At 51.8% G+C, this 26,908-nt stretch overlaps 2 protein-coding genes across 5 annotated transcripts; both read right to left on the bottom strand.

Annotated features, from left to right (window-relative positions):
• Positions 1-6,516: 6,516 nt before the first annotated feature.
• Positions 6,517-14,171, bottom strand: WBP2 (WW domain binding protein 2). 4 transcript variants are annotated; one of them, XM_082293849.1, is made up of 8 exons: positions 14,072-14,171; positions 12,309-12,417; positions 11,638-11,773; positions 10,006-10,098; positions 9,668-9,784; positions 9,333-9,455; positions 8,149-8,225; positions 6,517-7,971 (listed from the first exon to the last, which is right to left on the bottom strand). In XM_082293849.1, exons 1-8 carry the CDS (start codon positions 14,128-14,130, stop codon positions 7,918-7,920), a joined length of 768 nt encoding a protein of 255 aa, XP_082149975.1. In that variant the 5' UTR covers positions 14,131-14,171; the 3' UTR covers positions 6,517-7,917. The 4 variants fall into 4 exon arrangements, with proteins under 4 accessions (XP_082149975.1, XP_082149976.1, XP_082149978.1 ...); XM_082293850.1 differs by having other exon boundaries at positions 9,333-9,428; XM_082293852.1 differs by having other exon boundaries at positions 14,067-14,153.
• A 1,600-nt stretch (positions 14,172-15,771) lies between these two features.
• On the bottom strand, positions 15,772-25,814 carry TRIM47 (tripartite motif containing 47; the record flags this gene model as incomplete). Its single annotated transcript, XM_082293977.1, has 6 exons — positions 15,772-19,898; positions 21,026-21,100; positions 21,767-21,962; positions 22,520-22,750; positions 23,291-23,386; positions 25,107-25,814. The coding sequence occupies 6 exons, from the start codon at positions 25,812-25,814 to the stop codon at positions 19,273-19,275; spliced, it is 1,932 nt and encodes a 643-aa protein (XP_082150103.1). The 3' UTR covers positions 15,772-19,272.
• Positions 25,815-26,908: the final 1,094 nt, after the last annotated feature.

Below are 26,908 nucleotides of genomic sequence, written 5' to 3'. Positions count from 1 at the left end.
TCCCCTGAGGTCTGAAAAAAGCTGCTTGTTACACTTCTGCTGTCTCCCCTGACAGGAGGGCTCTGGTAACTGTCCCCAGGAACTGGGTGCCCCAAGGAACTGGGCTTCAGAACCCCTTCTTGTGCACTCCCCAGTTTGGCACTGGAGCCCCCTCCTCACCCCACACGTGATGAGAACGCCCGTTCCCTTTGGTGCCAGAGATGCTCAGAGGCGCTTACCCAGCCCTGCCAGCCTCAGCCTTGGCTTTATCCAGCCTTTTCCCATTGGCTCACCTTGGGCAAACAGCTTTAAAAGCATCTCCTCCCTTGCTGATGGAGGGAGACGTGGTGGAGAAGCTGATTCTTGCCCCGTGACACACACAAATGCAGTTTATTGATCTGGAACATCAGTGCTCTGCTCCCCTGCAAAATGTTGTCAGTGGGAAGTAGAGAAAAGTGCACAACGGCCTTTGGAAACCATTGCTGTCATCTCTGCTTTTAGCTTTGATTGCAAAAGCAAAATCTGGCCCAGCAAAGAGCAACCCCAGAGGTGAAGGCAGGACATGGACACAGCATCCTTGAGCTGCTCACACCTTTCACTCCTTCTTGCCAACAAAAAATAACAGCAGTCAGGATGTCTCTTGCCTCAACCAGCACAGAGAACAGCTGAAAGAGTTTAGTCAGTCCTCAAATCCACTTCTTTCCTCCTTGTAACACTGGAGAAATAAAATCCAGTCATAACTATTGCTAAACATCAGGCAGTGACCCTCCAGCCAGGAGCTGATGGCTGGGCTGGGGTTGTGCAGGCTTTACAAAGGAAAAGTTCAGCTGCACTGTGGGAGAGTCTGTTTAAAAGCACTTTCCCCAGCAGCTCCCCAGGTGGCCACTGCCTGGTTTGCAACGCCCACTGAAATGCTCAGGCACAGCCCGGCAGGGTGGGCAGCACTCAGCTCCCGTCAGAGGCCAGCACGGTCCTTAGGCAGGACTCAGTGCAGGGATCACATGGATTTGAGCCTCTCTGTGTGCCAAGGGAGAGCTGTTTGGTCCTTTTCCCCCCTGGGTTTTACCAGCAGCCACCTCTTGCACAAAATACCGGTGACAAAAATCACCAAGCTCCAGTATTTGCACCTCGAATTACTCCTTGTCCAGGAAACAATAAGAGAAGCCCTAAAGGCAGCTCCAGAATGAGCAAGGATTTCTAGTTAGTAGAGACAATCCTGACAAACTCCATTCCCCACGCTGGCAGACAACAAGCAAAACATCCCAGACATCCGAGGCAGGACTTTCCAGAGGGAGGGAGTCGGCATTCCCCACAACAGCCCCCCCTTCCCACACTGTCAGTCTGCCTCCCAAAATAGCCACCATATTTATGCACAATATGGACTGAAGCCTTATGTTCCTTTTAAAAAGAAGTCATCCTAAAGGAAAACCCTTTATACCTGTCCCCGGTATAACTAAAGTCCACAGGTGAGTGGGGTTGTAGGGGCTGCTGAGAAAAGAGATCTCCAAAGAACAAGCATCATCACCTTCTTTTATAGGGAATCATCTTCCCCTTAAAGGAAAACCTGTTAGGAAAGGACTCTCCATCAGCATTAATAGCAGTTTATCTCCTACCTCTTGTCTCGATCCTGAAGCCGCAGCCTGGCCTCACCCTTATCTCTCGGATGGAAATGGGCAAATAGTCAAAAAACTGATTTCAACATGTCCCTCCCTCACTTCTCCTTTTAACCACGGGTCCAATGACTCTGCAAAACCCAGTGGTGCCTTCCAGGCTTTGGCAAAGTAGACAGTGCAGTCACTAGGCAGGGGGGAGGAAGGTGGTTTCAAAATGAGAAAGACATCCCTGTTCTCCTTCTTTGGGGCTGCCCAGGTGGGGAATCCCCCTGAGACCCACTGGGTGCTGTGGGGCCAACGATTCCATACCTGGGAGGGATGTCAGTCATCCCCCCTCCCTGTTTCCTGTGGGGCCTTCCAGTTACTCCTGCCCTGACCCCACATCTCTCCTGCCACAGGCTCTCCTGAGCACTTTGGGGGCACCTCCCAAAAGATGGTGGTACCTGGGAAGGAAGTGGGGAACACACAGCACCTCCCACCTCATTTGGGGCATCTTAGAAGGATGTCAAGGCAAACTCCATCCTTCTGGGAAGAGCAAAGGGGACTCCCAGCCACCCACACATGACAGGGCAGTTGTGAAAGCTCTGTTCCCCTTGGGAGCCCTGTGCAGGAGCAGGGGTTTGACACAAGAGCTGCCAGCTCCATCGCAGGGATGTGCAAGGATGAATCTGAGGAGGTCACAGACTTCATGTGTAGACCTGGATGTCCCTCATTTGCCTCACAGCACCTTGTGACCACTTTAAAATGTTTCCACCATCACTGTCATGTGCTGTGTATGCAGCAAGTATTTCTTCCACTTCCCTCTCCCAGTGAGATAATTCCATTTCAGACACTGGATTTATCATCCCCTCACTGCAAGGACAGCGAATGGGGGACACAGATTTCAAAGCCAATTTATTTGCTGGTTTGGGGGCTGAGTTGAGAGAAGCAGGACCCACAGCATGTGCCTGAGCTGAGGAGGGGCCAGGGGGATGCTTGTGAAGGTGGAAGGACTTGGGGCTGACACCCAGGTACCTCCATGCCCCCATGGTGCCCATGAACCAGGTTATTCCGGAGCACAGACACCAAATTACTGACCAGCTTCAGCACAAAGCATTCTCCCCATGGCTTTTCCACCAACAGTTCTCCCCACACACTTGCCAAAGCCCCTGAGGAGCCCACCAAGCTCCACAAGCTTGGATGATGGGAGGAGGCTGAAGGACAACCCCTCCCACCGCCCCTACATTCCAGAGGGACACACCAAAACATGGAATATTATTGCAGTCAGGCTGGGCCACGGGGAGAGGCAGTGTGTCCCAGCCAGAGCCCAGCCCTCACAGAACAAAGTACATGGAAAAGGAGGAGGAGGAGAAGGAGGAAGAGACACAAGTTGAACAAGGGAAAGGAAAAGTTTAGAAAGATGGGATTTGCTGAGCTGAGCTCCTAAATGGAGCCAAGCTGATACCTTTTGCTCCAGTGTCTGGAAACCATAGGAGTTGTGTAGGAAATGGCAGGTGGGTTGGGAGGACCCAGCAGGGAGGGATCCTGGTCTGTTTGAGGACCTGAGGTGGGAGATCCGGCAGCCAGCAGCAGCAGGTACGAGTCCGTGCTCCTGCTCCCCGTGACGTGGGCCACTTCATGTCCCGCTGGGGCCTCTCTCAGTGGCACAGGGCCAGCCCTTGAGCAAGGAGGGGGCTGAAATACTGGTTCCAGTCTCTTGGAGCTGACTCACTCCAGAAAGAAGACCAGGTGAGTAACCGCTGCTACGGCTGCTGAGAGAGCCTTGACTGAAATAAAGATCCCCACCCTGCACATCCCAGGGTTTCCTCCCCACCCACAAACCTCACATTTGTCACTTGGGCTTTTCTGTGCAGCTCTAACCTGAAACTCCTCCTGATCGCAGCCTGCCTTGGCAAAACTCACCTCCAACACACCCCTGGCAGTTCTTTACAGCTGGAAGTGCCTGTGATGCGACAGGAGCTGCTCACTAGTGAGGGCTGGCTCTGCTCCTGGCTCTGCTCCTGGGTGCTCCAGGAGCAGCTGGATCCAAACTTCACCCCACGCCTCCCGCCACCTCCAGCCGTGCTTGCGAAGGGAGACAGCGCTGGGAGGCAGAGCTGATAAATCACAGTGTCCATCATGTGGCAGAGGCACAGTTTGACCATCTACAGCTCTGTGAGTGGTGGGAAGTCCTCATTATCTCCAGAAGAAGGCACACCGAGGACAGGGAGGTGCTGGCCGAGTGGCCTTAACCCTGGTCCCTATGGCTGCTCAGTGCATCCCCCCCAGCCAGAAAGAAATTAATGCAAAATAATGGTTTTTAGGGAATAGGTCACATGAAGCTGGAGCACTTGAGGTAAAACCTGGGCAGAATGATGTGGAGGAAGAGGAGGGCTCTGTTTCTTCCTTTGTCTGGAAGCAACCCTGGGCAAGCACACACAGGATGGGGCAACCCTTCCAGGGTAAGGATCCTTAATCCCTAAGGATGGGGTAATCCTTCCAAGGTAAAGGCCTTCCCCAGCCCCCAGGGACAGCACCAAGATTTCAGGGCTGACAGTAGGAAATCTGTCAGCAGCACCTGCGGTTCCTGCGGCAACACCTCTTTGCACAAGATCTCAAAGCACTTTGGAAATACCCAGTTACCCCACACTCCCCAAAGGAGGGAAACAGACACGTTTCCCAGCAGCAGGGGCAGGGAGAGACTTCTCAAGTGAAGAGCCCAAGTCACATCAAAGAGACAGAACTGTAGATGGTGGTGGTGGTGGAAAAATCTGCCTCTGCCGAAGGATCCAACACCAATTGTTCCCTGTGCCTCCTCTTTTCCTTCAGATTGGAATTTAATGGTACCAATCCAGCTGTCACATGGCAGCCTCCTGCTGCACAGCCAGTTAATCATTGAGGCAGGGACCAGACCTGGAGTCATATTAATGCACAACGTCTCCTCCTGCCCTACTCCCACCGCGCTTCCAGAGCAGCAGCAGACTCCAAATTGCACTTCCCTGCTTTAATATTTAAAACCTTCTGCATGGGCTGCAGAACTGGTGACCCTTCCAACACCCCTGAGCCCTTTCCCAAGCAAAGAACAGCTCCCAGTTTCCATCAGGAAGATGGCGGGGAGTGCTGAGTACCAAGGCTAAATTTGGGAGTTTTGGCAGGGATTCTCACCAGCACCCTAAAATCTGGATTCCCAAATCGTGCTGCTCCACTCAGCCCAATACCTGCCTGACCCTTGCTGGCTGTGTGACTTGCCCAGCCTTTTGGCCCCACAGCTTCAGCATTCCCAAAATGTGCTTCACTCCCTATCAGCACACTCCAAACACATCGAGACCACGCCCAACCTCTTTTTTTGGCTTCGTCCTCCTCCCCTCCCCACAGACCATGCCCAGCTCCAGCCTGGGGGAATGGGAACATTCAACCTCAAACCACTGCGGAGAGCCCACAGCTCCAGATCCAGATTTAGCCCTCTGACACCCGTGCTAAGGAGTATTTCATTTATTCCAGCCTGACTCATCCTTTGAATGTATTTCCCTTTTGCCAGACAGAAACCTCATGGTGTCTCTGCAGGTCTTGCCACTTCTCCACTCTAAGGGAAGTGACTCAGCTCGAACCATGGAGCTGAGTTCCCATGGGAGCAGATATCGAAATATTCTCTCTCAAGCATACTTAGCTGAGGAAAGGCTTTTAAAAAACCCTCATGGATTTGTTCTGTTTGTTGGCCTGAGAGCTGCACAGGGAGTGGGGTTGGCTGAGAGATCTGGAAAGTTCGTGCAATCTGTGTTTTCTAGGATTCTGTCTCGGAGTAGAGGGTAACTGGGAATGAGCCAGAACAGAAAGGTTTCAGCACCGTCTTACAGTTGGACAGATGTGATTGAAGAAACCTTGAAGTAATTTAATTCAGAAGTCAAGATTTATTCAGCTCCTACTGGACTGTAAAATTTTGTCTCAGTGCTTTCCTCCTTCACCCAACTCTTCTACAGAAAACAAACCCAAGTGGCTCAGCCAGCCTTAAAGTGCAGTAAAACAGCCATGTGGGAGGATGTGAGAGGCAAAAGGGGTGTAAAAAATGAGCAGAATCTGGAAGATGTCCCCTGCTGGATGGTCAGGGAATTCAAGAGATTGAAGGCAGCCACAGCAGCCGATGGGAAGAGGAATGAAACCAAGTGAGGTTTGAATGATACCTGGAGAGCAGCTTCTGGGTAACTCCTGTTTGACAGGTGTCAGTGTGAGCCAGGGGACTAAGGAGGACCTGCTCCCATGTGGAACATTCCCCTCCTGCCCTGCCAGGTGAGACTGACACAGCTGGTTCAGCTCAGAGAGAGGAACGGCTCTGGCACTGCTGCTGGAGCACAACTCTCAGCTTTTCCAGGGAGAGGAGCACAGGTGGAGCACACCTGAGAGAGCTCCGACCTCACTGGGCACAACCACCCAGGCACCTCAGCACACTCACAGGAAAAAAGAAGATAAAATTGCGGATTGTTTCTAATTAGAGACATATTTTAGAAGCATTAATTATGCTGCATCACCCAGCTACTTCTTGCAAAGTAAAATAGTGAACAGGTTGTAACTTTCCTGAGGACAATTGGTCTGGAAAAACAACCTGGGTGACACATCTGGGTAGAGTAAAGCAGCTGCTGCACCAGCTTCCAACAGGAACAGTGACATGGGAGTCTGCTGAAATATTTTAACATCTTATTTTCATTCATAAAGTCACCCAAGAGAAATCTAGCAAATGATGTCACCAGTGAAGAGCCACAAACAAAATCCAAGTGATTTTGCTTCTAATTCTTCCTCTCCCCATCCAAAGCTACCAACTCACCAGAAGTTTGCCTGCTCACACACACACAACCACCCCAAGTTTTGAGCTCATTTCTCTTTACTTCACAGTCTTAGCAAAACAGATCTGCATTCAGAAGTCATTTCACATTAATATATTAATCAAATGCTTTCAAAATAAATATTTTTTTTTAAATAACCATTTCTTTACATCACCGCAGTAGCAATTCTAGAAAAGTCAGTGCACAAACAGTAGCAATTTCATTAATCAGCTAAACCCAAAGAAAAGAAAACAAGAGGTGGACCTTTTTTCTCTCCGAGCAGGCTGCATGCAGCAAGTCTCAGCAGTTCCCTAGCACAGAATCCTCTGTCACACTTTGCTGGGAAGGATTTTCTCTCCCAGCTGTCAGAAGTCAGCAAAGCGTGACTTGTGCAAAGCTTTGAACAGCACAAAAGTTTCATAGCCCAGATTCTGATCAGTCCTGAAGTTGTTGCTAATGAGACCAAGGAATCAATGCTATGAGGAGTCTGCGTTCAGGTGACTGGGAATTCACAGCTGGACCAGGAACACAAACAGCAATAAACAACACTTTGGACCTTACAGCTTATTCCAATGTTTTGCATATTCTCTCAAGTGCTTCCAGGGCAGAAGTCAACTGCTTTCTGCCCATTAGCTGTTAATTCACCAGGTAAATCACAGCAGGAAGATGCTTCACTGGCCAAAAAGTGTAATTTGTGTTACAACAAAGGAAAAACAAAAGTGCGTTACAGACTATGAGGAGAATATTCCATGAACTCACATATCTAACTGGAAAATAGAGACAACAGAAATATTAGTGTTCCCATGGGATCTAAACTGGTCAGATGCTACTGGAGAACCCTGTGAAGAGCAGTGTGTCTGAGGAAGGGAAGTTGGTCAGCATTGTCATACATGGCGCACAGCAGGGAAATCTGAAGGGCTACCAGATTACTTACTATGATTGTCAGGAATGACTAAAAACAAAGAAACCCAAGAAAGTTGAATATATATCTGAAAAATGCCACAGGTGTGTATTTCCTTTGAGATCCCAAAGGTTTCCTTTGAAGCCCTTTCTCAAGAGCAAAGAGTTGGACGTGACACTCTGGATTAAAAGGAATAACCAGAGGCATCCCTGTGTCCAGAGGTGCTCTTGGATGCACACTCAGGTAAATTCATGTCCAAGGGCCTTGTTTCCATGTCATGATCATGTTAATTAGCAGTTTAGAGCAGATGCTGACTCTAAAGAGGTATAATTTAAGTAACAAAAGAAACAGAGCTAAGGGAAGTAGTCACAGATGAAGAGAACCCCCAGGTGTAGCGATGCTGCACACAGGGAGGAGGGAATGCTGCAGGACAGCAAACCCTCAGAGCTCCAGAGGTGAGCCAGGCTGCCAACATCCCTCCCCTTGCTCTGCACAGACCTAGTACTAGAGCCCCTGAAAGCAGTGTGCCTTGGGGGAAGGCTCTACTCCTCAGTGCTATGGACCGTGCCCCAGAATTCTGCCAAAATGGAAAAAAAGAAAGCAATGAGTCGTGGAGAAGTTCTCTGTCAGCTTATTGGTTTTTCTTGTCCTCTGGTGGGAAGTAAGGAGGAGGGGGTGGCTGGTCCTGCAATAAAGATGATAAAAAGACATCACTGCATGGCTAAGAATAAAAAATTAAACTTAAAGCCCCCAAAAAACCCAAGACACCAACATGAATTCAGACAAACTTCGCTGTGCCACTGAGAGATCTGCCAGACACACACTTGGGCTCCCCTGCAAACGCAGAGCAACAGGGACTCACCGTGGGCATGTAGACATTGTGGGGGTTGCCTGGGCTGTAGTAAGCACTGGCAGCAGCTTCAGCAGCCTTGGCTTCAGCTGTCACACGGAGAGAAGAGTCAGGTTAGGGGGACACAGAGAACTCTTACAATAAAACAAGAATTCCTGGCCATCAAGAGTTACTAACAGAGCACCATATGACCAGTGCTCAAGTTGCAAAATAGCTACAACACACACAATTGAGCATTATCTCTTCCAGTTACCACAGAATTGTCAATACCCAGTGAAACAGACAAAGACTGAGTTTGGAAATGTCACCTGGGACTTGCATGTCAGCCATAAAGAAATGCTTGCTGCTGCTTTGCCTAAATACAGACAATACCCTTTATAAACCAGCAGTGAATAAGCCATCCTCCCTGGGAGTGAAAACACCAGGCAAGACAAAAATCAGCACAAGTTTATAGCAGCTTAGGGGATTCTTGCATTAAAGATGGTAATTTATGAGGATAATCCACATCCTCTATTTCTGAAGAATACAAAAATCTTGTACAACCCTCTGGAGCAGTGCCACTTTCCAAATAATAGTGCAAAGATGAATGGTTGTTTATTCAAACCAAAGAGAAAAGTTAAATCCTTATTCAAACAAATATTCTTATCTGCAAGAGGTCTATGGCTATGTCCAACCACAGTAGCTCTTTTTTCATTTTAATAAATCCCAAATGAGTGAAAAATGAGGCTGATATTTCCCCAGCTCCTTTCCATCATCTCTTCCCCTGTTCCATATTGTTTCAGGAAAAATAATCACATTAAGAGTGAAACAGGGGAAGGGGAAGAAAATATCACCCAAGACACAGTTGAGAACTAAAATGGACCACAAACACGTTTCACCATCAGTTTCCTTGTATTCATCCATTAGGGCAAGATTACCAGCACAAGAGAATCACAAACTGTATTTTTTCTATCAAAAGAATAATAAATCCATCCGTAAAATGCCCATTAATGGTGTCCACCCCAGAGAGAATCAGGCTGGACTCCAGACTGAGCTGGACATACAAAGCTGGAGATTAGGGGAGCTTCCTAATCCCTTTTCTAAACCAATTTCAACTTCTAAGTGGAGCTTCAAAGTTCCCCAAAAGACAAGAAGCAAAGTCTGTTTCATTCCTCACACAACTGTGGTGAGTTCATTCACCTGGACACACTCCTTACCTGCAGGAGTGGAGGGCAGGTCCGGGCCACTGACAGGGGGTTCCATGGGCCCTGGGTATGGTGGGGGTGGAAGCTGCATGTAGCCCATGCCTCCATCTGCCATAGGAGGACCAGGATAAAAGTCTGTCAGGAAAGGAGATCACACAGCAAGAGACTTAACTCCTCTGGGTGGAGTTATCAACCCAAAGAAGCCAAGGCAAACATAACTAAACTCAGGAACAAAAGCTACGCAAGTCATCACTAAAACACCGTGTAAAATCTGTGTTTCTTGCCCTTTTTACTTATTTTAACTCTTACTAACTGGAACAATCCCCAGCCTCAGTTCCCAGGCTTACCTGGAGGAGGAGGTGGGTATGGATAGCCCCCGTTAGCTGCAGGGGGTGCAAAAGCATAGGATCCATTTGGCATGTAGGAATAGCCATAAGCTCCACTGGGTATTTCACCTCTGGAGACTGGAAAAATGAAGACAAGACCTCATCAGAACATCAAGCCTGCCTCAAATGCAGGCCAAGAACTCCAACAAACTTTGAGAGTCCTTATCAGAAAAAAAGTGTCATCCCAATAAATCTGCTGCTCATTGGATGTGAAAAAAATACTTTTTAAAGCAAGCTTCAGACACAGGCAAGGGTCCTAAACTCACAAAACTCTGGCAGATACCCCCAGACTTCCATACCTTGTGATGCCACCTGCAGCATCCGCTGCCCAAATTCAATTGCACCCCCAGCTGAAAAGGTCATCTTGAATGTGGCAGATCCTTCCCAGCCACCTGAGGGAGGAAAGACAGCAAGGAGAAGCCATTTCCATACTATTCAGGTTATATGCTCTATTTACAGATGCTCTGTATATAATTCTTTAAAGAGCTTATCCCAAATATCCAAGTTAAAAGAAAAAGAAAAAATAAAGCAGAGGAAGTGGCAGAATTATGGTATCATCAGAAAAAAAATCACACTGGGGTATTGTCATGTCAAGAGACACCTGAAGCAGAAACATCCATGAGGGAGACCTTCATAAGCTTTCTGGAGTTGTGGCTGTTGCCACAGCAGCTGCCACAAGCCAAGCTATCAGGAGTGCTGGATTTGCTCTTGCTTTGGATAAGATTAGTGCAGAAGACAGGGATTTTGTTAATCCCGTTTGCTAAAAAGCCTTTGCAACTACACCTGTCAGCTCCAAATTAGTTTGGGAGTCTGAGTGCCCAATGAAGCAAAGAGCTTAATGAAAAACATGGTCCACATAAATCCATTAGAGCCCATGGAAGACATTTCAAGTCAGGATAAATAATAATTAAAAAACCAAATAAATTAGTGACATCTCATATTACAGTATAAAAAAGAAAAACACACACAGTCCAGAGTCCCAAGAAAGCATCAAAGCAGAAGCTGTGCTGAAACAGAAACAAGTAGATTAAAGAGCCTTTTAAGCTAAACCAGACTCTCATGGCTGTTAAGACAACATCATCATTAAAAGAGATGGCCTCTGGGGAAAATTCACAAAGATTTAGCTAAAGCCCTTTGCCTTTCACACCGTTTAGTTTGTCATTACTGCTCAGGCTCCCTCTCATGCTGGATTGTCCCACTCAGCTCCCATGCAGAAGCTGCTTTCAGGATTCCAGCTGAAAGCTCCTACACCCTGTGCTGTGACTTCTGTGCTACAACTACCAGACTGAATCAAGCTGAGGATGAAAGTTTCCTGAACTTTGTGCCTTTGGTAAAAAAAACAGTGAAAATCAAAATTATTATTGAAAATGCCTGCCACAGCCTTCTCACTGAGTTTAATGTGAAACAGCTTCTTAACTTCCCTGACTGTCAAGACAGTCCTTTCCAAGTGCCATTTTCACTGCCAGGATGCACTACAGCAACAGCACACCTGTCCTTGAACTGCACAAGAAACATGATGGAAAAAGTGCTCTGGGGATCTCCACCTGAACCCAAACAGAGCCAGAAAGAATCTGAGTTTTTGGCACAGGAGGACCTGGATGCAGGTGGGAGAGGTGACCCCAAGTGACTAAAGCAAAATTACATGCTCATTCTTGATGACTCCACTCTGATGTTTATTTGCTGAGATCACTTGTTTAATTGAACTTAGTATTTTGCAGAGGGCAGGAATGAGATGGGTTGCAGAGCAGATCTGCTCATTGTAACTGAACAGGGAGCTGATAAGGGGAGCATTTTTAGCTGCCAAAGAAAGAAACACATTTTAGCAGGAGTGTGAAAATGCATTTGGACAGTGTCAAGTTTTGGTTAGCCAGGTTTTTGCTATGAAGTGAGCACTGAACTGAGACACAGAACACACACTGTGTGATACCTACCTCCTGCCTCTGCTTTCACTGTGCCCTTGATGTAATTTGCTCCAAACACTGGCTGCTTGATCTCACAATCCTTCAACAAGTAAAAGGGCATCACGAATGACTGCATAGCATCCTTCCCCTTCGACACAAAGATAACCTGAAAAGAAAGTAACATTACAAGAGCTATTCAAAATAAACAGGAAACACAGCCCTGATTTATTATCTGAACAGACTTCTCCATGGACTCAAACTCCCTCCCACATCACCACTTCTGCAAGCCAAAAGCTACAGAGAACAGCCACAGGGGTAAACCAAATCCTCAAGGTAATAAAGCCTTCCAGGAAGTCCCTTGCTCAGGTAATACTCCTTCCAGCTCCCAGAGAACCTGCTGCTCCACACAGCTATGATTTAGTAGCTGTGCTGTTGCATTCAGCATTTCCAGACCACTGTTAATTTCCAGTTTGAAGATACCTGATGTACTAAACAGCTGCCTGTACAAGAACTAATCAGATTTATTATCTGTTGACAAATAGATGGGATATGCCGTGAATTCATAATGCTTTCCAGAGGGAGAGGATGAGCTACACTTCAAGCAGGAGTAGATTATCCTGACTTTCATGCACTGAGGACATTTAAATACAGACTCCAGGACTGTTATCTCCTTACACGAGATAAAGCCTTTCACCACTTACCCGGTAGGGAGTCAGGAAAACACTCCCTTTCTTGGTCCCCTTGAAGGCCTCTGGCATCGGCTCCAGATCACTGAAGGTAATTTCTACATGGTCATAGGTCATCAAAACACTGCAAAAGGTGCCAGAAGAGACAAGAGCTACAGCTCAAGGCAGAAGTGCAGCCTGCACAGAAGTTTACTGACCTACCAAAACCACCTGTAACCTCAGGCCATGCTGAGCAGACAAAATCAGTTCTGGTTTGCCTTTTTTGTTGTTGTTGGCAGCAGCAACTGAAGTATCACTGGCTGCTTGTTCCCTTCTCAGTGTGCTGACACAGCTGCTGCTGCTGTCTGCATAACCAGGCACCAAATCAATCGAAATCTCAAGACATTTACTTTCGTTTTAAATCATTTTGCATTTCTACTGGATCAGTTCCCTAAGTCAGTTGCCCACAAGTAATGCGACAGAGAAAGGACTGCAGGAGAAGGAACTGCTCAGGCTGCTTATGCAACACAGCTCTCCAAGGTCTCACCACAGCTCAAGCACCTCTGACACAAAAATGTGATCCAGAGGAACTCCCCTTCCTTGCCACAAGACTTCATTAACTCGTGTTGCCTGCACTGATTCCTTAATTCTCAGTTACAAACTGACCTGATTAAAACCTTTGCATGGACACAGCAGGTAACTTGTATTGACATTACAGCACCCACATTAGGAACTCTAATCCCTAAAGCTGCAGAAACCTCCACCACCTCTATCTTTGGCAGCTGACGTGTTTCCATGCTCAGTCATTTGCCTTTCCCTTCTGCCAGTAAATACCTGTCCCTCCAGGAAAAGCTCGGGAAGGGCAGTGGGACCAGCTCTGCTCAGGCTGCAGCATTTCAGACAGACCCTGATCCAAGGCAGGCTGACAGCCGGGAACAGCAACACCTTCAGCTGCTGCAGTTCTCTCAGGGAATGCAAATTTAAGTAGCTGAGTTGATCTTACTAAAGCCTTCTAAGAAATGCCACATCCCAAGTGGAAGTCAGGCGCAGAATTCCTGCACCAATGTTTAAGCGGCCCCGTGGAAAGAAGCGCTGAAGGATGAACCACTCCTTTGTCCCCGAAGCAGATGACTGCCACGTCAGAACCACGCTGGCAGACAGCGGGTGCGGACAGCCCTTTGCCATGCAGACAGAGGCAGCTCTGTGGAGGCTTGCCGTTTCCATGGTTATATCCCAGCACCTTTTTCCAACACTGTCGCTCCTTCCCGCACACACAGAAAGGGAGCTGTGCTCCAGGAACCCAGCAAACCACCGTGGGCAGCCTTTGAGCTGAGGCACGATGCAGCATCCCCGAGAGGGGAGGCCTGCGTCCAGGCCAGATCACCTGGGCGGGAGCTGAGCTCTGCCAGCCCTTCCTGAGCCCTCGGGGGAGAGACTGGGCACAGCAGCAAGAGCCAGCAGCAGGCTGGGGGACCGGCAGGATGCTGAGGGGAGCGGTGTAGGGGGAGCAAGGCCCGCGGCTGAGGCCCAGCAGAGCTCCCCCCGCGCAGGCCCTGGGGCAGGGGGGTACGTACAGCCCCTAAGCCGTAGGGAAACGAGGGGAGGACGAGCACCGCCGGCACCGAGAGGGTTAAACCACCCCCTTTAACCGCCTCACCCTCTCAGCACCCCCCCAACCCCGACCCACACAACCCCTCCCCCTGAGGGGGAAGGCAGGAAGAGGGCGGGGGGAGAAGGCAGCGCGCCGCTATCCCCCGGCTCCCGCGGCCGGAGGAAGGGAGAAGGGGATAGCACCTCACTTCTCGCTGTTGTTAACGATGACGCCGCCGCCTTCCGAGTGGTTCTTGTTGAGCGCCATCGCCGCCTCCTCCGCCTCCTCCTCCTCCTCCTCACAGCATCGAGCCCTCTCTGCGCTTGCGCGGGAAAAAGGCGCTGGCGTCATTGGGCCGGTGGGGCATGCTGGGAGTTGTAGTCATCGCCATCGATAGAGGAGGTAACGCGTGCTTATTCGCGCGGTGCATGCTGGGAGTTGTAGGCCAGCCGCCATGATATCCCCCCTTCCCCGCCTCAGGGCCTGCCACAATGTCTCTCTATAACTGTGCTGTTTGGTAGAGTAAAATAAATAATAATAATAATAAATAATCCCTCATATCTGGCGGTTCTGCACATGAAGTGAAATTTACCCCCTTAAACAGTGAAGATGCTCCATTTCCAACGGTTTTTAAAATTCCCACTAGATGAGCATTTTCTGTTTCGCACACTTGCAAACAGATTTTTGATCCTGTTATTGGCTGCTTTCAGAGATGGAATCAAGCACATCCAAAAAATTACCCCTTTCTACTGGAGTGTGTTAAACTAGAAGGGCTAACCCGTTGCCCTATAAACAAGCCAGGACCGTGTCTGTGTGTCTGTCTGCCAGGAATCTGGGAGCAAGGAAATACTTGTGGCATGTGCAGATCTGCAGGAAGGGTCTAAACTCCTGCCTCCAGGTGTGCAAGGAGGAGGAATTTTAAAAACTTAATGATTGCATAACTTCATTAAAAATAGGAACCCTGCAAAACTAACCACTGTTTGAAGGGCTCCCTCAGATCAGTAACTGACAGCTGTGTATCAAAAATATACAAATAAGAGCATGTATTACCTTATATTATATCTTTTTAGATGGATTTGAGCTATTCCCTGGGTTTGCAGCCCAGTCCTGTCTGAGTGCCTGAGAACCAGATGCAAGTGGGGGGGAAAAGCAGAAAAACGACATAATGGAAACCAGATTTAAATAAATGCAGTGACATAATCTGTACTGTTTCTTGGCAAGAAGAGAACAAGTTTGTGCTTTTCATATCCGCTTTTTCAATAAGCAGTAAGTTTCCCTTTTAAGAAACAGCCATAACAAATAGTCCTGATTCTTCTCCTATTAAAGTCAGAAGCAGAATCCACTCGGCTTCCACTGAAAAGCCCAGATGGAGCATTGGCACCTTGCACGAACTAAGACTCAAATAACATTTTTATCCTAACTCCAGTTGGCATTTGGGATTAAAAAAAGCAGCCTTCACTTAAAAAAAGATGCTGCTGTAATTGTCAGTGTGTGTGTGGAGCTCTAGACCTCCTCATTACATAGAAAACCTTGGAAATTTATACTCTCAAACTTGAAAACACTAAGGAAAAAACACCTAATCTGCTAATCTTTTTTATTTGTAGTATGAGGACACAGAAGAGACAACTGAGACAATTTGCTGCTTTGAATTGCCCAGGGCTGACAACTGGTATTGGATTTTAAGGTTCTTCCGCTCCTTTTGCAATAAAAATGTGTATATGGCAGAATTCCCTTGGACACACTTGGAAAATAAAATCTGTGTTATTTTATGTCAGATGTACAGGACACAGAAAAGTAAACATGAGATAATGGGACAACTCAAACGGTTTGGTATTTAAAGGAAAGACAACCCAGAGCAATGACAGTATAATATTTAATGGACAAATCATAGTCTCTAACACCATTATATTATTCTGTTATGGTCTTTTTCACACACTGGAAAATACCCTACAGTTACTGTATTTTAAAAAATCCTAATTAAAAAGAGGAACAGTCTGCGACAGCAGAAATAACCCAAGGGAACAAGGAAAGGCTGTTTAAGTTGCCAAGTGCTATCGATCCATCTCGACTCACCTCACCCTGCATTTAACCCTTTGTTTACAGCAAAATCAGGGATCCCGAGCTGGCGCAGTGCACATTCCCTAATCATTCCAGTTTACACCCCAAATTACTGGCAGCACAGAGCAAGCTCTGACCCAGCTCCTGGGGGACTGCTCCTGTTGTAAATCACCCCTAAACCAGGAGGGTTTATAGTACTCCCAACCGGGTTAAAAGCAAGCAGCAGGAAAGAGAGGGTTGGGCAGCACTTCCCAGCTGCGGTGCATCCACAGGAGCTCCATGGAGCTGATGCCATGAAGATTTTTTGCCTTTTCTTTTATACCCCTGTTATACCTTTTTTTACAACTTCTGTATTCCTAGTGCTTTTTGCCTACATTCTTGGACTTGTTTGTCAAGCTGAGAGACTCAGCATTTTAGAAGCTTTGTAGGTAGGGATCAGTGTGCCCCAGAGCCCAAGGTCCGCTCCAGAACACATTCTGTAAACTAAGATAGAGCCATCCAGGAGAAGGCTCCTTGGGGAGGGGGGCTCATTCCAGCCTCTCATTGGGGAATCTTTGATAGATCTGCTAATTAGTAAAACCTATAATGATATATCCGATCTTTTGGGGTGGACATTTTTTTGCAGGGTGCATTTCAATGCATATGACCTGGACGTGTGCACCTAAGGATCCTTAAAATAAATACCAAGGTAAAATCCCTCTTCCCCTTTTAACCATGTTTGACTCTTGATTTTAAGACCAGGAAAAAGCATCAGAGCTGCACCCATGAATTCAGCCAAAGCCACGGCACAACCAGACACCGTGCCCAGACACCGCCGTGGGTTCCTGAGCTGCTCCCACGTGGTGACAGGGTGGAAAGAGAGGATCCCTCTGAGCCTCCCAAGCCCTGAAGGGGGTCAGAGGTTTGTGTCTGTGCATTGGGAAATGTGGAGAAGGGCGGGATGCGTGGCTCCAGCACGGGTTTCCCCGTGGAGCAATCAATATGCCTACAGCAAAATTAAACAGCACAAAGACCCAGATCTGCTCTGTTTACTCTGGCAAAACTCCTCGCTGCAAACGGTGGGAGTTTTGCCTGAATAAATGAGATATAGGGCACAGATGGGGGCCCACATGGGAGATCTCTTCCTGTAGAGATGAAGGTTCCTTCCCTTCCTCGTCCTCCCAGGATGTGACCATGCACAGGCTGTGGCATAGCTCCATCTTTCTCATCCCATCAGGAATTCCTGACTCCAAGTTCTCCCCGTGTGCACAGAGCAGCAGCGATGCCTGCTCTGTGTCACCGCTGACATCTCGTGCAAGGCCTGAGCTCTGCAGGGGCCGCTGGCGCCAGCCAAACAAAGAGGGTTTGGAGCTCAGGACGCAGGGAATGAATTCCCATCCGGGCAGAAGTCTGGGCAGCATTCCCACCAGCCAGGAAAGGCCAAGATTTCAGCTGAAGATTTCACTCTGGAAGGCCTACTGTTCCTTTTCCCACTGCTCACAGCAGTTTGGGAGTCACCTCATGTGGAGGAGGAGGAGGAGGAATTGGCAGACAGATCCCAGCAAGCCCCTTCCCAAACTGACTCACCAGCCTTGCCCCGGGGAAGGGGTGGCTGTGCTCAGACCCTTCATCCACTCAAATATCCCAATTTTCTGGGGACTGGCAGCTCTTTCTGTGCCAGCAGGAATTGGCAGTGCTGGCAAAGGAGTCGCAGTAAAGGAGTTCTTTGAGCCTCAGCATGTAAACGTGGCTTTACATGAACCGTGCCTTTAACTTCAAACCTCCCAGCTTTGTACCTGCCTTTTATTCACATTCACATTTTTCCCTTGGCTTCACTTGAATATAGCACTATGATTTCCAGCTTATCCTTCGGGGGGAAAAAGGTATATATATCATATATTTAGCTAAATGGGCTGTTTACTATCCCTGCTGACTGTTGTTGCATCATCCCTGACTCACTCATGCCAGTGAAGAACCTGACCCTCTGTATTTTCTCTCCAGGTGTACATTACACAGCACCACGGTTCTGTAAAGCTAGCTTTGGGAGGTAGGTAGCAAAATAACCCCAGAAAAAATAAACTTGTGGAAAGGCACGCTGTGCTGAGACAGGGACTGCTCTGTGCTGCCCTCACAGGCAGTATTTCTGTGTTTTCCTTCTGAAAAAGCTCCCTTAGGACATGTGAACTGGCAGTTTGGTCTCACAACCTCAAGTTTCCACCTTTCCTGAAGGGAGCAGTGTTCCCTCTCGCTTGAGAGTAGTTTTTGTTAATTGTTACTTATTCCCAGAGTCTAAAGGGTCATTTAGTAGCTGACTGATGCGGCACCTTTATCGAGGCACTCACAGCTGTCCCTACAACACTAAAGCAGACCATTTATCTCTGGGACATATTCACAGCACCTCTGTCACTTAAAAATCTCTAAGCTGAGGGGCAGATTTTCAGCTCAAGTGTGCCCAGGGCTCTTGAAGAGTTGGTAGTTTAACAGTACTAAAAGCCCCCAAAACAGTAGTGTCATCAAAAACATGGGGGAAAATTTGGCTGTAAAACTTTGCAAAGAATGTGTTTGCTTAAAGCACATCCTCAAAATTTGGTTTGTGCTGTTCCCTTCCTCATCTCCAGGTGGGAACAGTGGTGCTGCTTCTCGGCAGGAGGTTTCTCCCTTTCCCAGCTGGGCAGAGATCCTCATTTCACGTTTACAGCACTAATGGGAGGGCAGCCCTGCATGGAGAGGTGCTGCATCACCCCAGCATCACCCCAGCACCCAGCCAGGCTCCTCCACATCCCTCTCCCCAGAGCACCATCTCACCCATGCCAGGGCACAGCGGTGATGTGGCACCAGGGAAGACTGCCTTGGGGGTTCACCTGGTCCATGCAGGGCTTGCTCCATCAAAGGCACTTCCTTAGGAGCATGCAGAAGGTGTTGATGAGGCAGCACTTAAAAAAGCATCAGCAACAGAGCCTGAGATAAGGCACAAAGCATCTGCACGAGTTGCTGGGGCTGCATGAGCAGAGGTAAAGGAGAGGGACTGGGCAGGTGGCCAAGGCACAGCTCCAAATCCCTGTGGCACTTCTGAGCAGCACGCTTTACCAAGAAAGGCTGTCGCAGTCCCTGATGTCCAGAAAGGGAAGCTGAGGGGCAGGGAGCAGCACAGGGACTCGCCCAAGCTTGCTCAGTGGCAGAGCTGGCACTTGGATCCAGCCCCATCCTGGCCCCCAGCCCTGCCCATCAGGAGGCTTCATCCAGCCATGGGTCCCCAACAGTGCAGAGAGGAGGGAGGGCTGCCACAGAGACAGACAGGGCTACCAAAGAGAGGTGGTAATAACCTGCAGGAGAGGCTTTTGTGGGTCTGTCCGTGCCCTGCTCCCTGGGCAGTCACCGGCGCTTCAGCACCGACACACAATCCTTCTTCAGCGGCCCAATCTGCAGGTGGGCATCCACACTCTCCAGGAAAAAGGCTGGCTTCAGCTTGCACGAGAAAAGAGAGGCAAACTGGCGGTTGATCTTGTTCTGGAATGGGTCAGACTTCCCCTTGGCAGAGGGGGAGACCTTGAGCTGCTGCAGGCAGGTCATCTTGGAGTCCTTGACTCCGTAGAAGGTTAAAGCCTTTTCCGAATACTCCAGGAAGACGCCGATCGTCTGGAAAAAGGGCTGCTGGATGGGGCACTCGAAGCCACCAAACCAGGCCACGTAGTTCTGGCCGTTCCACTGCAGGCAGCAGGACCTGTCGTTCCTGCCCAGGCGGCCGTGGTTGTAGGGCTCCCGCGGGTCGAAGTCCTCGGCGATGACCCCGATGCTGACCCAGCCGTCGATCAGCTCCACCTCCCAGTAGTAGTTGCCCCTGTTCATGAGATTCAAACCCAGCACCTGCTCGCAGTTGATGAAGCGGGTGGGGCTCTCCGGGTAGGGGATGGGGCACAGCACCCGTTTGGCCCCCTTGGTGCCGAACAGCTGGATGAACTTGTCAGCTGTGTCACTGTCCAGGTCGATGATGAAGGCGACTGCATGGGGCAAGAAAGAGAAGTGAGCATGAGGAGGGAAATGCGAGGAAATCCTCCCAGCTGTCCCTGCTCTGATCCCCCTGCCCCAGCCTTCAATGATGAGTATGATTCTTTCTGACCTGTCCCATCACTCTGTCCCTTTGCTTTTAAGTCCCATGGCAAATTTCAGTCAATGAAGATGAGGGGTTGAAAGAGCTGATGGTCTCATAAGCAGGATGGATATAGGTAACTGGGCAGAGGAGAGAGCAGAGGGGCTGCTTGATGAGCTCAACCATGATACCAGACATTGAAGAATCCACCTGACAGAGTGGTGGTAAGAAAATCTCACATAAAAGCATATTTCAGGTAACCACAGATAAATGCAGTCAAGAGGGACCCCAAGAAGAGAGAACAGCCAGGCATGTCACAGCTACAGACAGGCAGCCCCTGGCAAGTGGGGCCATGTGAGAACCACTGATGGATCCCAAAGAGAGGGATGCCCAAGGAAGTTCTTCCAAGGAACAACCCTGGACATGGATCACGATCAACTGCATTGCATGTCCCAACCTGACAGCAGAAGAGCACACACTCCCTGAGCCCAGGTTATTCTGCTCTGTGCCACTGAGGCAGATCTTGTCCCCTATGTCAGTAGGTGACCCCATATCCCTGTAAGGCTGGGGACACACAGGTGGGGTGTGGGAGCTCAAGCCCAGCCCTGCACCCTCCAGCCTCAGCCTCTCCAGCCCCACTCTGCTCAACCACTGCATGATCCCTGTCATTCTGCTGCTGCAGACAACCCTCACCAGCTCAGGGTCCTGCAGCAAACAAGGCAGATGCCCAAACTCTGATCTAACTTAAAGAGGATCCAATTTGCCAAGGGCTGGAAGGCAGCAGGAATTACACAGGATGCCTGCAGCCCCCCAGGGGCAGCTGGGCCAGCAGAACCACAGATGAGGGGAAAAAACCATCACCTAACCAGGCTATGACTGTTGTCAGGAAAGCTTGGAGGCTTCCCTGTTAGCCAAGCAGTATTTCCTCTGCTGGTGGCAGCACTCCCACAGCTGCTGCATCGGTGGCAGGCAGGACAGAGAGAGGAAAGGGAAGATGGGCCTTAGCAACAACCGCCAACGCAAAAGTCCCCTGCTTACATTTCAGGAAATAATCACGGCTCTCCAGGCAGGCAGGATTGTTTGGCTTGTCTGGAAATCGAGATTCGGCCAATGCTGTGGAGACAGGCACAGAAGGGTTTGCATCAGCAAAGGAACCAAACCACCAGCAAGGGATCACTGGAGCATCGTCCCCTGCCCCTGATGGCACCCAGCTGTCACAGCCCCAGCCAGCATCCCCACTCCCCCTGAACATCCCCAGTGGCTCCTACACAGGAAAGGACAGACACCACTTTGGTCACCCCAGGCAGGTGGGCAGGGGTGCAAGGAACCGGCTGCAATTCCCATGGGCATCCAAGAAAATGAGAAAGGAGAGAGCTCAGGTTACATGAGACAGCATGGGAGAGAGCTGCCACATCAGCTCTCTAACCCTGGCAGGTTTGGGAGCCCACAGTGAGGAGAATTGTCTGTCCTGGGAAGAAGAGTCCCCTTTCACAGGAGGCCACTTTGGCCACTTGCCCCCTCCCACAGGGCCCTGCCTAACTCCCAGGCTGTTTGTTGCCTCTCCAGTCTCCGGTCTCTGTGGAAAAATTCACAAAACCTCAAAGAGGCGTAAGCCCAGACAGGGATTGTGCAACGTGCAGGGAACCCGTGCTGAGCAGCTTCCAGGGCTGGAAGGCCAGGGGCCAGTGCTCATGGAGCCTGCAGCCGCCTCCCACCCACGCAGGGAAGAGGGAAAGGGACAGGGAACCATCCAGGCACAGGGGCCGGGTGAACACAAACCTTCCTCCGTCTCCTGGCAACTCAATCCATCAATTCCTTTCCCCTGCAAGTGGTTCCACTGGTTTTTGCAGATAGTGGACAGCACATCCTTTACGGCACCCACGGCTTGGGTGCACTTGGTGAAGTTCAGCTCGTTCTGGAAGCTCAAAGGTGGAGAGAGGTTTTCTTCCATGGCTACTTTCAAGGCCTGAAATTCCTGAGCCAAAAAAGATGGAGTTTCAGAAGGTTTCAAACAAGCCAAAGTTGTCTCTTGTTCCACAGCCCCACCCAGCCCTGGAGGATTTGGGATCTGGCAGCTCTCAGGACTTGGCCCAAGGACAGCACAAGGGAGGAGAGCGCTTTCCCGGCCACGTGTTCCTGGCACCTTCTCTTCACTCACTTTCAAACCCGGACTCAGACCATGCCCACCTCGCAAGGAGAAGCATCTCCTCCTCTTCCTGGGCTGTCATGGAGGGGGGTGCTGGAGGAGGCAGTGGGGCACCCCAACCCCTCACTCTCTGCCCCCCACACCGGGGTACTGCTCTGGGCAGCACATCAGCCTCTCCTGAGTCACAGACAGGACAGAGGTGGGGGTGATGGAGGGGAAAATCTCGGCTGCCTGGTCCCCCTGTGAGAGAGGAGGGGAGAGGACTGTGCTGACAGGAGTGAGACTCTGCAGCCTGAACATCCCAGGGTTCCTGGCCCCCAGCTCCATGGGGAATGGGACAAAACCCCAAAATACAACATTGTCAGCTCCTTCTTGCCCCATCCCACCTGGAGGAAGTAGATGGTGTCGGTGCTGGGGACGTTCTCCAGGTTTTGCTTGCACTGGGCCAGCTTGGCTCGTCTCTCCTCCTTCCAGCGGAGATCGGCCTCGGCCTCCCCCAGCATGGAGCGCTCCCCGTCCTGGATGAATCCCATCACCTCCTTCTGGAAGGTTGCCAGCACCTCAGAGGCCTCTGCAAAGAGCTTCTCGACCCTTTCCCTCTCCTTTGTGGCAGCACCCTGAGTGCAGGGAGAGAGGGGTCAGGTCCTGCAGGTGAGGGTGCAGGAGGGCACCCTTGTGCCCTGCCCAGCACCCAGTTCTCAGCTCTGTGGGGTCCCCCTGATACCCCATCACCCCCTTCCCCCAAGAACTCAGATCATAGCCCAGCTGTCAAGAGACATGGCTGGGCACTGCCACTGACTGCTGCACCACATTTGGTGTCCCCAAGCAGGAAAGCGATGTGTTTGCACAAGGGCCAAAGAGGACAACCCCCAATGAGCCTGGGAAGGGAAGGTGCAAGACCCAGAGGATGCCCTGGGATGGCTCTTGCCCTGTTCCTTCTTCCATGTTAAAAACTAAAGCAACCAGAGATGCCACAAGGGTTAGCAGAGATGAGGAGCAAGAATGCTCAGGGATCTTTGTCAGGATCACCATCGTTTTATGGTGCTCCTGTGAGCACCATCTCTACACCCCATGCACCCCAAAATCTCACAGCCCCTTCTCCTCCACCCCCAGCCCAGCAGAGCTTCACTAACAGAGCAAAGCCATCACAGAGTCACCTTAATGAGCTCCACCATTTTCTTGGCCTGGGCGATGGTGACTGCCAGCTCCTCCAGCTCGTTCTCCACATCGCTGAGGAATTTGGCTTGTTGGGCCTGCAGACATCAAGGACAAACACTGAGCTTCACCCCCAGTCCCGGTGGGAGCAGCAGGGCATCCTGCCTCTCCCGAAGCTCAACCCACAGAGCCTCTCTGACCGTGACCTCGCTACCAGGCTTCGAGTGAAGCATGCAAGGGGAACCATGAGTTGGTTTCCTGTTTTCCTTCCCTGCAACATCCAATCTGCAAACATCCCTTCTCACTCAGCTGGAAAATGAAAGGAGCAGCCTGGGTTGCAAAGGATCATGTCCAACTCCACGTTCCCTGCCTTGGTCCCAGCAGAAAGCAAACAAAACAGGAATCTGAAAGCAAACCCATCAGGCAGTGATTACAGCTAAGTGCGTGCTCTTAGCGAGTACCCACGGCTGGGAAAAATCCACCTGGGATTGGTGCAGAAGCTGAAAGGCAGACCTGGAGCACTCAGAAACTTAGCGAAGAGTCCCCTTGGAGGTTTCTGTTGAGGAGCAAAGCAAACCAGCTCCGGAGCACGGGCTGCAAAGGAAGCACCTTCCGAACACAGCGTTTCCTGACGCGCTATTGTTGGCTCAGCCATTGCCCATCACGAGGACGGGTCCCTCGGGAGCCAGGAGGGCTCTCCCCAGCCAGGGCAGCTCCCTGCTGATGCCCAGCCCCTGGCCCTGCTCCCTGCAGTGCTTGTGCCCGGGGAGCAGCTACAGGCGCTTTCCCCGTGCATCCATCCCAGCCCGAGGGCAGTCACGGAGGCCGTGCAGGCGACATTAAGCAGCGCCTGCCGAGGTCTGACAGCTCCTCGGGGCTGGGATTACACACACTTTCTATTTTAAGGCACCTCATGACTAATAATGCCGATAAAAGGGTTTTCCTGCAATCCTAACAGCCCATCAGGAGGTGGAGCTGGCTTGGGGCTGTTGCTGTGCTCCCTGCCAGACCCCGGGCTCCTCCTTGGAAAAGGCAAACTTTCCCAAGGTCTCCAAATGTCTCATGGCCATGCGAGATGCCACCACACCGTGAGCCTCACAGGTTCCCACCTGCCTGCAGCCCCACAGAGGCCCCACGCCTTCAAGGCAGCAGTGCCCAGGAAGGCAGCACCACGTTGGGCTTGGAGCCCCGGCTCCTGGGAAGGCTCGTGGGTGTGAGTTTAGGAGGTGACTCAGTCGCATCTGGGAATGGGAGTGATGGAAAAACCCCCACTGCCAAAACGGCAGGATACAAAAGGCTGGGGGAGCGGGAGCGGCGGCCGGGCCGGCTGCCAGCGCGGCCAGAAAAACCGCCTTGATGGAGCTGTGGGAACGAGACGGAGACGGCGGGTGCCCCATGACCGCGGGGGTGGCCACCGTGGGGTGTTCCAGGCACCGTCGCCCCAGCCCTACACCCACGGGATTGCGAGTTCGGCTCCGCAGCGGGAGAACTCCCCACGGGATGCCTGGCAGCGGCTCTGCCCCGATCTGCCCATCCTGTCCCAATCCCAGGGGTTCCCTGATGGCACAGCACCCTGTCCGTATGCTGGGGTGGGATCCCCCGAGGGGTGAGAGCACAGCACCCCCCACGCAGGGCATCCCTCCAGTGCTGCACCTGCACACACCCACGTGGGGATTGGGCTCCCCGTGGGGACACGGGCGCAGGATGAACCCCTCCGAGGGATGCCGCAGCTCACACCACCCAGCACACCCCCACACCACGGTCTCACCCGCGCAGCACCCGCGCGGGGACCTCCGCGCCCCTCCCCACCCCACGCACCTGCTTGTGCTCCCGCTCCTGCTCGAGGGGCACCACGTCGTGGGCGCGATGCTCGTGGGCGCGGCAGCGGGCGCAGACACAGCTCTGCTCGGTGCGGCAGAAGCCGTCGAGGGGCTGCAGGTGGCGGGGGCACAGCCCCTCCTCCAGCCGGCGCAGCGGGGCCACCAGCCGGTGTGCGCGGAAGGCCGGGGCGCGCCGGTGCGGCTCCAGGTGCGCCCCGCAGAAGGACGCCAGGCACACCAGGCACGACCGCTCCGCCGCCACGCGGGACCCCGGCGGGCACACATCGCACAGCACCGCCGCTCCTTCCTCTCCCGCAGCATCCTCCTCCTCGGCTCCCGGGGCCATCGGGGACGCGGCGGCCGGGGACGGCGGGGACGAGCCGCCGGCGGCGGCCGCCAGCAGCGGCAGGAGCTCGCACAGGGCGCGGTTCTTGCAGAGCCGCAGGGCCGCGGGGACGGGCTCCTGGCACAGCGGGCAGCGGGCGGCTCCGCCCGCCCCGCCGCCGTCGGGGGGGCCTGGCCGCTGGCGGAGCGCCTGCAAGCAGCCCTGGCAGAAGTTGTGTCCGCACGGCACCGTCACCGGGTCCCGCAGCACGTCCAGGCAGATGGGGCAGCCGAGGGGACCCTCGGGCAGCCCCGGAGTCGCCAGCGCCAGCCGCAACGCCGCGGCGGAGGACGGCGGGGCGCTCCCGGGCGCAGCATCCATCCCTGAACGCCCCGACCGGCCCCGGCCCCGGTCCCAGCCCCGACGGAGGCGGGCGGCAGCCGCGCCCCGCCCGCCCGCTCCTCCTCCCCGCGACCGCAGCCGGGGCTCCGCTTCCCGCGGTGCCGGAGGGGCTGCTCCGTCCTCCGGGAGCTCACGGCATCAACTCCGGGACCTGCTCCCAGGCACCCGCCCTCCTGGGAAGGGTCTCACCCCAAATGGGATCTGGTCCCCAAGCACTCGCTCTCCTCGGGGTGTTTCGCCCCAAATGGGATCTGCTCCCATCTGGGCCCTCTCCCCGGCATCTGCTGCCTTCAGGGAGATCTGCCCCCCACCCCCGAGAGGATGTCACCCTAATGAGGATATGCTGTCCCCCACCCAGGGTCTGCCACCCCCTAAAGGATCTGGACCCTCCCCAGCGTTCTTCTGCTCCCAAGGGAAGCTGCTGACCCTCCTCAAATCTCCCATCTCGGGAAGCTGTCACCAGCCCATTCCAATCCCCCTCCCAAGGGTCTGCTGCTCCCCTTGAGCATTCCTTTCCCCCCCCCCCCCCCCAGGACCTGCTGCTACTCCACTGCTCCCCAGGAGCTGCTCCCCACCCTGGGGCCACATGGAAGGTCCTGAGTCCCCCCAGTCCATAGGTGCAGGTGCTCTCCTGCCAGCTCTTGTGTCCATGGACCCGCATCAGCCCTCCCCATGGCCAAAAAGGGCTGCAGTGCCCACATCCCGGCTCAGTCACTGTCCCCTTTTCCTCTGGGGTCTGGCAGGAGCTGGCAGGCACCAGAGAGGGATGGGAGACCCTGAAGTGCTTTTAGAGTGAAGATCTGCCCCATAAATATGAGATCTCTGGACCCCTTCTGTGCAGGACACACAGACAATTTTTTGACTTGGATAAGGTCCCAGGTGCATGCTGGCCCAAGGCCTCACCCAAGGACAGGGCTGGGAGGAGCGGGGAGGTGTCGAGTGAAGGAGGAAGCACAAAACAAATCACATCTGTTCTTGAAGAAGGGGATCGATCCTTTTAAGCTTTTTGTCCCCAAAGGAAAAAATGATGTGATTCATTCCCCAGGCATTCATGTCCCCAGCACCTTTGAATG

The sequence above is a fragment of the Coloeus monedula genome (assembly GCF_965178545.1).
Source record: "Coloeus monedula genome assembly, chromosome: 19".
Taxonomy (NCBI): domain Eukaryota; kingdom Metazoa; phylum Chordata; class Aves; order Passeriformes; family Corvidae; genus Coloeus; species Coloeus monedula.
This window is presented reverse-complemented; position numbering and strand designations above follow the sequence as displayed.

Coding starts and splice junctions, on each gene's coding strand:
- WBP2 (XM_082293849.1), bottom strand. CDS start 14,130: ATGGCGCTCAACAAGAACCACTCGGAAGGCGGCGGCGTCATCGTTAAC. Junction 11,774..12,308: donor TTTTCCTGACTCCCTACCGG/GTAAGTGGTGAA, acceptor CTTTCTTTTCAG/GTTATCTTTGTGTCGAAGGG. Junction 8,226..9,332: donor CCTGCCCTCCACTCCTGCAG/GTAAGGAGTGTG, acceptor TCCGTGTGACAG/CTGAAGCCAAGGCTGCTGAA.